Consider the following 12,376-nt stretch of genomic DNA (forward strand, 5'->3'; position numbering starts at 1 on the left):
CCTGCAATTAACACAGCGTCATCCGCATATTTGAAATTATTGACGTTTTCACCGCCAACTTTGATTCCCAAGATGTCTCTTATTTTTTGTAATATTGTTTCACTGTACACATTAAACAAATCAGGGAAGAAAACATATCTTTGTCTAACGCCTCTCTTGATTTTTGTAAACTGACTCACTTCTCCATCTATTCCTACAGTGGCAGTTTGCTCCCAGTGCAGATTTCTGATTAGGTGGAGGTCTTTCGAATCTAGATCTAGAGTTTCCTGTAATATTTCAAATAACTTATTGTGCTTCACTTTATCAAATGCTTTTGTGTCGTCGATAAAACAAACAATCTTTTTGCACTTGAATAGCTCGTTCTGAAAATATCCTTAACATCAACATCGTGTTTCTTGTACCTTTGTCTTTCACAAAACCACATTGTTCTTTACCTATTTCAGCTTGTATCTTACTTTTAGCTCCTGTCATCAAAATTCTTAAAAGTATCTTAGTGATATGACTCATTAAACTCATGGTCCTATGTAATTCACATTCTATTGCTCCAGGTTTCTTAGGAAGAGTGATAAATACTGATTTTTTTCATCTCTTCCGATATTATTCCAGTCTCATAAATGTCATTGATTAAATCAGTAAGTTTTTCAATTCCATAATCTTCAAGGGCGATAATTTGTTCTATTACTAATTCATCGGGACCTGCTGCCTTTCCTTTCTTCATCACATTTATTGCATTACGAACTTCGGATTTTAAAATACTTGGACCTTCAATGTTTTTCTTAATTTCTGGTTTATTGTCTCCATTGTCTTCAAACAATTCCTGAATATATTCAGTTCATCTGTTCATAATCTCATCTGTTCATCTTTTCCATGATAATGGTACCATCCTTTGCTTTCAAACATCCACCTGAAGAACAGAGGAGCTTTTTACCAGTGATATTCTTGATTTGTTGATGTAACCTTTTTGGATCAGTAATAGGGATTCTTTCTAGTTGCTTACATTCCTGGTTTAACCATTCTTCTTTGGCTTTTTGACATAAGCTTTTAACTTTTTTATCTAAGGACTTACATTCCATAGGATTTGCTTTCTTCAGTCTCCTTTCTTCCATTAGATTTTTGATGCATATTTGTGTGCACCTATTGATAATAAACTGAGAATTCCAGTGTATGATATCCCCACCTTCACTTTTGTTTCTGTATCCCTTGAATTATCATTTTAAGGGGCATCACTGAATTGTATTTACTATGCTTTTTGTTGAAGAGTAAATATTAAACAGTAAACTTAAGGGCATATTGCAACAGCCTTAGATTGTATAATTGTTGAACTGGAATGTAGATCCCTTTGTTATAATATACTTAATCTTGCTCTCTAATTGGCATCTGTTGTTCATAACCTTTAATGTAACCTGTGACTGAGATTAGCACCCTCAGAATAGAATGAAATTATTCCTATTATTAACTTTACTTGATGTCAACCTGAGTATTTTATTTGCTATTTCTTTTTGGTAAAGTTACCAGCATAAGTAATCCCTGAATTTTCTAATTCAAAGGGGGAGGGGGTGATGGGAATAAAAATGATTGTGCCTAACAGCAGGGAGAATGAATTGGTAGTGTTAGAAGTGAAGGGGTGTCAGTGTGGGCAGTGGTGTGGGGGTGAAGGGTAGGTCTGGTTTTTGGACAAGGATAGAAGCTAAGGAATGCGCTTCCCTCTTACTCTTCAGCCAAGAGAAGGGTCGGGTCTTTCTTATCCCAGTTTTACCTCCTCCTAGAGTTACCAAGAGCTTTAACTTTTTAACTCCCCACCCCGCCCCCGAAACCGAACACTTGTGAATTTGCAGCTGTGTACGGATTAGTGCCTGGCCCTGAGACAAGGAACATTTTGGCTTCGTTCTTAAGCCGTGCCATTGAAAATCGCTAGATATTTCCGCAGTTGACAAGAATTGCGACCGGGACAAACATGGTTTCCGAGCAGAGTGTTTCCAGTTAATGTGCTGAAACCCACACAGTTCCCGGCAGTTTCGGCGAGTTGATCGAAGTTTCGATTTTTGCCCGGGAGGACCTTGGATCTGGATCCCATAAGAGGATTCGCTGCATGGGATGTTTTGATGTAGAGCGGGAAGCAGTCCGCGTTCGATCTGAACTGTTGAGAAACACCGCCCCTTTGCTGACATCAGGGCAGCCGAGCGCTGGGGGCTGTGCGAGAGACGGCGGGACGGAAGCCGGTGATCGCAGTGCCTGTCCAAATCCATGAATCGTCTGGCCGGGCCAGGGGGAACAGGGAGCTCAAGACAGACCATGTTGGCACTGGCGGCAGGGCTTGGAGTCGCCGCCGGCCTGGGGCTGGGAGCCCTCGGGCTCAGGCGGCTGTGGCAAACCTTCCAAGCAAGTCGAGTTGAGCTGGTCAAGGTGGCTGAAGTTTCCAGACTCTTCATTTACCCCGTCAAATCCTGCAAGGGCATCCCCCTGACCGAGGTGGGGATTGACGAGTTAGGATTTAAGAAGGGCCCGTTGAAAGACAGGTACTCACTATACTTTAATCCCGTCAATATCCTTTGATTCTCTGTAAGTGTTTTCAGACTCCAACTTATAACATTGCTTCGTGTCAATAACGGTAGCAACACTTATTCTCTTGTTTGACGCTGCCATAACTTGTTTTCTTGCTTAACACTGTAATTTGTAGTAGGATGTTGTTAAATATAACTTTTTATGTATCATCGAATTTTATTCTTCGTTTATCTTGACGTTGTTTGCAACACATTTAAACACGCATCCCGGCAGATCAGACGATGATTCCAATAGCGTTTGATTTTGACCTTGTTTGAAAGCAATTATTTGTGTCCTATTTCATTCATTCTACTGCTGCATTGTAATTTTAGGTCTGAATAGCGTTTCGTGTTGCACGCTTTGTTTTGTTGCGAGGTTCCAGTGGACGTGCATTCTAACAAGGGCTATTCACCATCACTATTGTCCTGTTTCTGGTTAGTAATGTAAGAAACTGTATACACGCCCTGCTTTAAAAGATCAGAGAGAAATGGAGAAGTCCTGCTGAAGGGTCTCGGCCAGAAACGTCGACTATATCTTTTTCCAGATACTGCCTGGCCTGCTGAGTTCCTTCAGCATTTTGTATGTGTTGCTTGGATTACCAGCATCTGTAGATTTTCCCTTGTTTGAGAAGAGTAGGAAGTTGGTTTTACAAATAATGTTTTGTATTTGACCTTGAGGGAAGAGTGGATAAGCATTAATGTGGAAAATATTGGTCAAATAGTCGGTAGTGGATGTGTATGTTTAATTTTAAGTACGTAGAAGATTCAGTAACAATAAGGCTGATGGATATGCTTTTTAAAATGCGAAACTTGAGTAAATTACCTTAAATTGACCTGCTTAAGGGTCTCGGCCTGAAACGTCGACTATACACTTTTCCATTGACCTGCTGAGTTCCTCCAGCATTTTTTGTGTGTTACCTCAGAACTGAATTCAGTTTGTGAATCGGAGAGAAGCTAACATGCACAGAAATGCATGGGAGTTTTTGGGATGTTGGAGCAATGTAAGTGGAGTGTTAGATCGTTGTTTGGTATACTGGAAAAGGGCTAGGGCATATGTAAGCAATCTTTATTCCCCCGGGGTCTTTCCGCGGGTATCGCTTCCTCCGTGATTCCTTTGTCCATTTGTCCCTCCCCACTAATCTCCCTCCCGGCATTATTACCTGCAAGCGACCAAAATGCTTAAAAAAGCATGCCCATCAGCTTTATTCTTACAGAATCTTCTACGGACCTACCCATTCACCTCCTCCCTCGCTTCCATTCAGGGCATCAAACAGTCTTTCCAGATGAAGCACACGTTTTGTTAGTTTTAATTATCGAAGGTGAAAGAAAAAATCCTGAACATGACTTCATGCTTTTGAGAAAACTTAGTTGTGTCCTGCTTCTTATTGCTTTCCAGTGGGCCCTGGTGGAAGGTATGTTAGTATAGATATAGGGAGCGTCCAGCTGAACTGTGTTATAACACAGTCAACTTTCTGTAAAGTTATACTTGCAAAATAATAATTTAGGCAGGCATTTCACCATATAAGATATCTGCAGAAGTCAACATAATTAAAAATTTTCAGTAGAAGTGGAAAGATATAATGAAAGATTGTAATGGCACAAAGGCTGTTAATTGTTTACTTATCAGTGGCTCATTGAGCAGGAGTACACTAGGGGACATAAACTTCATCATGCTATGTTAAGGATTAATATTGCAAAATATAATTTTTCTAGAGGAGTTGTCCATTTTAAAAATATGATTTAAATAATATATACATGTGAGTTTTAGTTTCTTTCAGTAATGTGCTACAGCTATTTAATTGACTATCTCTTCCATTGCTTTAAGGGAAATTTGAACTGACAGCTGCAGTTTGGCTGGTTGGTTGCCAACAGGTTCCAGTAATGGCTTAACTAGATTTTTATCTACATCTAAATGTATTAATATGCACCTCATTATTTTGGAAATGCATTCAATACCCTGGGGTAACAAAATAAACTATAGAAACATATTTTTCCTCGTTAGTTATACCTGGACCAATCTGCATTTGCTACATGCCTCATATCTCACTTTGTGGAATAGGGAATAAAAGAAACATACAGTAGGTGGAATAGCTAAATCTGCTTTAGTTGAGTCATAAAGCTATAACTGAACCTCAATGGTAACTACCTCATGGCACTTATGTTTTACTGAGCAAACACCCAAGGTGACAGCTGCCAAAAAATATAAGTATTTCAAAAGTTACTACTTATTTAATTTCTTCTGAATGAAAAAAAGACAAAAGCGAAATTGCTCTTAAATGATTGTGCATTAAATAAAATCCTCTGTAGATTAAGACGTGTAGGTTCCTGCTGAGAGATTGCAGAGCTGAACTTTTTTTAAGCCTGAGTAATGTGACAGGAAACAAAATATTGCAAAGCAACTACTTTTGAATATGATTAATGAAGAGGTGAAGAGCAATGGACAATGTGCACCAAAAGAGCTACTCAAGACTGATCTCACTAATACCTTGCTATTTTCTGTCAAAGCAGAAGAAAAGAAAGGTAAGTTAAGGACCCATGAGAAGAGTGGTCCAAGCATGTGGTTGCATGGATTAAATTTAATAACCAATGCTTAAAACTATTACAAAAGGGTAGATGGGACTTTAGAGGGACATGGTAAAATTAGAAAGGTAAGGATATCATTTTGGTTGAAAGTTTAAAGTTCAAACTAAATGTATTATCGAAGTACTTTTAAAAAATATAGCCCTTAACTCAGCAATGGAATTACCGGGGCACCGTCTTTTGACGGTGTTTCCGTAGCAAGCTATTCTGGTTTTTTTACGAGGCCGAGTTGCTAGCTCGACGCTCAACCTGACTTGGATTCAAACTTGGGAACCTTCGCTCCGGAGTCTGGCGCTGATATTATTGCGCCACCAAGCGGGACAATCGAAGTACATACAAGTCACCATATGCAACCCTGAAATTCCAATGGAAAGGAAGGAAATTGCCTTTGAACTCACGAGAGAGCAAAGGCCATCAACTTTTTTGCTGTTGATGTTTCTGTAGCAGGCAATTTCTTTTTTACGAGGTTGAGTTGCTAGCTCGACGCTCAACCCAGCATGGATGGAAAGCGTGCTGGGGAGCCGGCTGGATTCGAACTCAGGAGCCTTTGCTCTGAAGTCCAGCGCTGATGCCACTATGCCACCAGCCAGCTCAAGATTCCAATAATCATAATAAATTCAATGAAAAGCAACACTAACTGGGTGCACAACCAGTGTTCAAAAGACCACAAACTGTGCAAATACTAAAAGAAAAAATAAATAGGTAATAATAACAACAATAATAAATTAATTACTAAGCAATAAATATTGAGAACATGACATGAAGAGTTTTTGAAAGGGAGTCTGTAGGTTGTGGAACATTTCAGTGATGGGACATTGAAGTTGAGTGAACTTATCCCCTTTGGTTTAAGAGCCAAATATTAGGCTCTTTCAGAGTAGTCAGGGTACAGAGATACTAGAAATCTGAAATTTAAAAATAGAAAATGTTAGAAGTATTCAGCAGGCCAGGCCACATCTGCATTGAACCAGTATGCAAAAGGCACCAAACTCCAAAAAAACTAAAAGAAATATAGGCAATAAATATCAAGATCACGAGATGAAGACTCCTCGAAAATGAGTCCATAGGGTGTGGGAACAGTTCAGTGATGGGGCAGGTGAAGTTGAATGAAGTTATCCCCTCTGGTTCAAATGCCCGATGATTGAGGAGTAATAGCTGTTTCTGAACTTGGTGGTGTGTGTCTTCAGCTTCCTGTACCACCTTCCTGATGTTTATAATCAATAGAGAAAAAAGGCAGTAAAATCTGAAATATTTGGAAATAATATTTGGACAATTCTCTTTTATGTACATTTAGGTCTCCTAATAAGCTTTTTCTTTAATGTTCCAGACAATGGCTTATAGTCGATGAGAAATGGCATATGATTACTGGTAGAGTAGAGCCTACCTTGGTGCTTGTCACAGTATCACATGAGGGTGGCTATCTATGTCTTAATGCACCAGGCATGGAAGAATTGAGGGTCCCTTTGAAACTGCCAGCGTCCAATCCTGTGAAAATGTGCAGGTAACCAAATCATTTTTTTGTGCCTACTGTGTTTCCTTTTGCCCACATACAGTGAAGGTAAATTGAAGTTATCTGTTTCTTGCTGAAGAGTTGATTCACTGAGATAACTGAGCAGACTTACAGTCTGTAAGATTTTAATGGATGAATGACACACTTGGTGCACAGATGGATTTTGTGGTGCAATGAATTGGATCATTATTTTCAAAACAAAAATCGTTATTCATCTTTGTGACCTATGTTTGAACTTTGTACTATAATGGACAGCTGTTTAGTTTAATTTATAACAAAGACTCTGTGGAACAATTGTAAATTGATGATTTCAAACAAATTTAAGATAGTGGGTTACTAATTATGGACCAATTCTGAATTCTTATTGCGTACTTCAGAGTTATGAAATATTAACTATTTGCATCGAGGGGATAGAGTGTCCTGTAATCAATTGCTGAAGTGGGATAAAACATCTGTAGCATAATCAATGATAGGCGGTGCCTCAGAGATCATGTTAGCCATCAAAAATGTTATCTCTTCCAAAATCAAATCATTCTAAAATCAACATTTTTAATAAAGCAACAACATTTTTGCAATTAAGTTGGACTGGTTGATATCCTAATACATTAACCATTAGAAATTGTGACATTATTCCAAATTATAATGGATAAATATTAACTGTATGATTATAATGTAGTTCTTAAAACTCTTAACTCCTTTCTTAGGCAGAGGCCTGCTGCCCAACCTGGGATCACAGAGCTAACAACAGATGTGAAATCAGCTACACTTCTGTTGTCCAGCTGATTAAATGTTCTTGCCACCTCAGGAGTGGATATCCTTTCAATTTACACTGTGTTTTAAAATATAGTATTTTCTTGATTATATGGAGATTTTCTGCATACATTAATGGAATTTCATGTACGAACTAAAAATTCATGTATGAACTAAAAAAGTAATAATCTCTGGATTGTTACCTGGGTCATGTGCAGATTCGGACTGGGTTAATAAGATCAGAGAGCTAAATGTGAGGCTCAAAGATTAGTGTGGGAGGTGTGGGTCTGAGTTTGGTACCAATGCCATAGGAAGGAAAAGCAAAGAGGTCCTGAAGAGAGAATTTAGAGAGCTTGGTAGAAAGCTGAGAAGCAGGACCTCCCAGGTAGTAGTTTCTGGATTGCTACCTGTGCCACACACCAGTGAGGGTAAAAACAGGATGATTTGGCAGATAAATGCATGGCTGAGAAGTTGGTACAGGGGGCAGGGCTTCAGGTTCTTGGATTATTAGGATTTCTTCTGGGGGAGGTATGACCTCTTCAAAAGTGATAGGTTGCACCTGAATCCGAGGGGGACCAATATTGTCGCCGGCAGGTTTGTTAGATCTGTTGGGGAGGGTTTAAACTAACTTGGCAGGGGGTTGGGAACCGGATTGAAAGGACTCAGGATAAGGCAGATGGTAAAAAAGTAAAGATAGCGTGTAGTAAGACTATCAGGAAGTGCAGGCAGGTGATGGGACTTAGTTGCAGCCAACAGGCTGAGTATCAAAACATTAGGGATGCAGAGTCAGACAGGACAGCAAATATGGTATTCAGGGTGTAGTATAAGAAATAAAGTGGATGATCTTGTTGCACTATTACAAATGACCAAGTGTGATGTTGTAGACATTACTGAATCGTGGCTGAAGGATGGTTGTACTTGGGAGTTGATGTCCAAGATTACATGATATATTGGAGGGATAGGAAGGTAGGCAGAGGGGTTGGTGTGGCTCTACTGGTAAAGAATAGCATCAAATCAGTAGAAAGATGTGACATTGGATTAGAAGATGTGGAATCCTTGTGGGTTGAGTTAAGAAACTGCAAGGGTAAAAAGACGTTGATGGCAGTTATCTGCAGGCCTCCCAACAGTGGCTGGAAGGTGGACCACAGGTTATAATAGGAAATAGAAAAGACGAGTCAAAAGGGCAATGTTATGATAGTCATAAGATTTTAACATGCAGGTCGATTGGGAAAATCAGGTTGGGAATGGATCTCAAGAGAGTGAGTTTGTTGAATGCCTAAGAGATAGCTTTTTAGAGCAGTTTGTCATTGAGCCTACTAGGGGATCAGCTATACTGGATTGGGTGTTATGTAATGAACCGGAAGCGATTAGGAAGCTTAAAGTAAAGGAAGCCTTAGGAACCAGTAATCACAATATGATTGAGTTCAATTTGAAATTTGATAAGGACAAAGTAAAAGTCTGATGTAGCAGTATTTCAGTGGAGAAAGGGAAATTACAGTGGTATGAGAGAGGAGTTAGCCAAAGTAAATCGGAAGGAGCTGCTGGCAGGGATGTTAGCAGAGCAGCAATAGCGTGCATTTCTGGGAAAAATGAGAAAGGTGTAGGACATATGTATTCCAAAAATGAAGATACACTCAAATGGTAAAATAGTATAACCGTGTCTGACAAGGGAAGTCAAAGCTATTGTAAAAGCAAAAGAAAGGACATACAATAAAGCAAAAATTAGTGGGAAGATAGAGAATTGGGAAGTTTTTAAAAACCTACAGAGAGCAACTAAAAAAATCATTAGAAGGGAAAAGATGAAATATGAAAGCAAGCTAGCAAATAATATCAAAGTGGATAGTAAAGGTTTTTTCAAGTATGATAAAAATAAGAGAGATGAGAGTGGATATAGGACAGTTAAAAATGAGGCCAGAGAAATCATAATGGGGGACAAGGAGATGGCTGATGAACTAAATGAGTATTTTGCATCAGTCTTCACTGTGGAAGACACTCGCAGTATGCCTGATGTAGTTTGTGAAGGAAGAGAAGTGGGTGAAATTACTATTACAAGAGAGAATGTGCTCAAAAAGCTGAAGGTACATAAGTTACCTGGACCAGATGAACTGCACCCTGGGGTTCAGAAAGAGGAAGCGTTAGAGATTGTGGTGGCATTAGAAATGATCTTTCAAAATCATTGGACTCTGGTACGGTTCCAGAGGACTGGAACATTGCAAATGTCATTCCACTCTTAAGGAGGAAGGCAACAGAAAGGAAATTATAGACCAGTTAGCCTGACCTCCGTGGCTGGGAAGATGTTAGATTCATTTGTTAAGGATGAGGTGATGGAGTAGTTGGTGACACAGGACAAGATGGTACAAAGTCAGCATGGTTTCCTTCAGGGAAAATCCTGCCTGATGAACCTGTTGGAATTCTTTGAAGAGATTACAAGTACAATAGATAAAGGGGATGCAGTGATGTTGTATATTTGGACTTTCAGAAGGCCTTTGACAAGGTGCCACACATCAGGCTGCTTACCAAGTTAAGAGCCCATGGTATTACAAGAAAGTTACTAACATGGTTAGAGCATTGGCTGATTGGTAGGAGGCACCAAGTGGGAATAAAAAGATCCTTCTCTGGCTGGCTGCCAGTGATTAGTGGTGTTCAGCAGGGGTTGGAGTTGGGACCACTTTTTTTTATGCTTTATATAAATGATTTAGATGATGAAATAGATGGCTTTGTTGCCAAGTTTGCAGATGATACGAAGATTGGTAGAAGGGCAGGTAGTGTTGAGGAAATAGATAAGATGCAGAAGGACTTAGACAGATTAGGGGACTGGGTAAGAAAATGACAAATGAAATACAATGTTGGAAAATGCATGGTCATGCACTTTGGAAGTAGAAATAAATGTGCCGACTATTTTCTAAATGGGGAGAAAATCCAAAAATCTGAGAAGCAAAGGGACTTGATAGTCCTTGTGCTGAACACCCTAAAGGTAAACTTGCAGGTTGAGTCAGTGGTGAGGAAGGCAAATGCCATGTTAGCATTCATTTCAAGAGGTCTAGAATACAAGAGTAAAGATGTGATGCTGAGGCTTTATAAGGTACTAGTGAGGCCTCACCTTGAGTATTGTGAATAGTTTTGGGTCCCTCATTTTAGAAAAGATGTGCTGGCATTGGAAAGGGTCCAGAGGAGGTTCATAGGAATGATTCTGGGAATGAAAGGGTTATCATACAAGGAATGTTTGATGGCTCTGGGTCTGTACTCGCTGGAGTTCAGAAGAATGAGGGAGGATTTCTTTGAAACCTTTTAAATGTTGAAAGGCCTAGACAGAGTAGATGTGGAAAGGATGTTTCCCATGGTGTGAGAGTGTAGGAGAAGAGGGCACAGCCTCAGGATAGAAGGTCGGCCTTTTAAAACAGAGATGTGGAGAAATTTCTTTAGCCAGAGGGTGGTGAATTTGTGGAATTTGTTGCCACATGCAGCTGTGGAGTCCAAGTTGTTGGGTGTATTTAAGGCAGAGATTGATAGGTTCTTGATTGGACATGGCATCAAAAGTTATGGGGAGAAGGCTGGGAACTAGGATTGAGGAGGAGGTTAAAAAAAAAAGGATCAGCCATGATTGAATGGTGGAACAGACTCATTTCGCCACATTGCCTAATTCTGCTCCTATGTCTTATGGTCTTATGAATTTGTAGGACATTGGCACCAGTATTGGGGAAGTACTGCTGTATGAAAGGGATGGACTTCACTTGAATCATGCTGGGACCAGGCAAATCACATAACTAGGGCTGTGGATAGGGCTATAAACTATAATAAAATATTAGGAGGTGGCGTAGGGTTTGCTTCAACAGCTTGGAAAAGTAAGGATAAATTAAAAGGGAAGGTGAGTGCAGGAAAGGTTATGGGAGTCTCCAGAACAAGAGAATGACAAAAATTTTAGAAAGGGATAAAAATTTAAATTCTAGTAACATAGAGACAAAATTGAAAAGGGTGATGAATACAGGACCGAAGGTGTTAGGATCATACAGGGCATAGGATCAGGCGATGCAGGATCCTTGTGGGTAGAATTAAGAAACTGCAAGGATAAAGGAACCCTGGTGGGAGTTATATGCATGTCTCTGAACAGCATCCAGGATGTGGAGTACAAATTACAATGGGAGATAGAAGATGCAAGTCAAAGAAGTAATGTTACAATTGTCATGGGGGGGGTGGATTTCATTATGCAAGTAGATTGGGAAAATCAAGTTGGTGCTGGATCCCTTGGGAAGGCATTTGTAGAAATCTTATGAGAGAGCTTTTTAGAGCAGCTTGTGGTTGAGCCCACTAAGGACAAAGTAATTGGGTATTATGTAATAAACCAGATTTGATTAGAGAGTTTAAGGTAAAGGAACCCTTAGGAGCAAGTAAAATGATAGAATTCACCCTGCAGTTTGAGAGGGAGAGGATGCTTGGTATTATAGTTGAGTAAAGTTAGAGGCATGAGAGAAGAACTGGCCAAAGCTGATTGGAAGGGAATATTAGAAGGAATGATGGCAGAATAGCAACGGCTGAAGTTTCTGAGAGTAGTTTTGAAAGCACAGGATCATTTTGTCCCAAAGAAGAAGGCATTTTCTAAAGGGAGGATGAGGCTTCTTGCTGACAAAAGCAAAAGAGAGGGCATACAATTTAGCAAACTAGAAGATTGGAAAACATCCAAAAATCAACAGAAAGCAACTTAAAAAAAAACAATAAAAAGAGAAAAGATTAAACAAGAAAGTGAGCTTGCTAATAATATAAGAGAATGCCAAAGGTTTTTTCAGATATATAAGGATAAAAAGCAAGAGTGGATATTGTACCGCGAGAAAATGAGGTAGTAATGGGAGAAAGAAATGACAGACAAACTCTAAGTATTTTGCATCAGTATTCACTGTAGAAGACACCAACTGTATGCCAGATATTTGAGTATCAGGGTGCAGAAATGAGTGCAGATGCTATCACTAAGGGGAAGGGGCTTGGGAAGGTGAAAGATCTGAAGGTA

At 39.6% G+C, this 12,376-nt stretch overlaps 1 protein-coding gene across 1 annotated transcript in view; it reads left to right on the forward strand.

Annotated features, from left to right (window-relative positions):
* The first annotated feature begins 1,956 nt into the window (after nt 1–1,956).
* Nucleotides 1,957–12,376, forward strand: part of marc1 (mitochondrial amidoxime reducing component 1) — a 46,401-nt gene continuing 35,981 nt past the window's right edge. Inside the window, exons 1-2 of the mRNA XM_063055831.1 lie at nt 1,957–2,516; nt 6,445–6,618. Of these exons, the coding sequence (XP_062911901.1) occupies nt 2,245–2,516; nt 6,445–6,618 (446 nt within the window). The 5' untranslated portion in view covers nt 1,957–2,244. The remainder of the gene's footprint in view (nt 2,517–6,444; nt 6,619–12,376) is intronic.

Source organism: Mobula hypostoma, chromosome 8 (genome assembly GCF_963921235.1).
Source record: "Mobula hypostoma chromosome 8, sMobHyp1.1, whole genome shotgun sequence".
In the NCBI taxonomy this organism is placed as follows: domain Eukaryota; kingdom Metazoa; phylum Chordata; class Chondrichthyes; order Myliobatiformes; family Myliobatidae; genus Mobula; species Mobula hypostoma.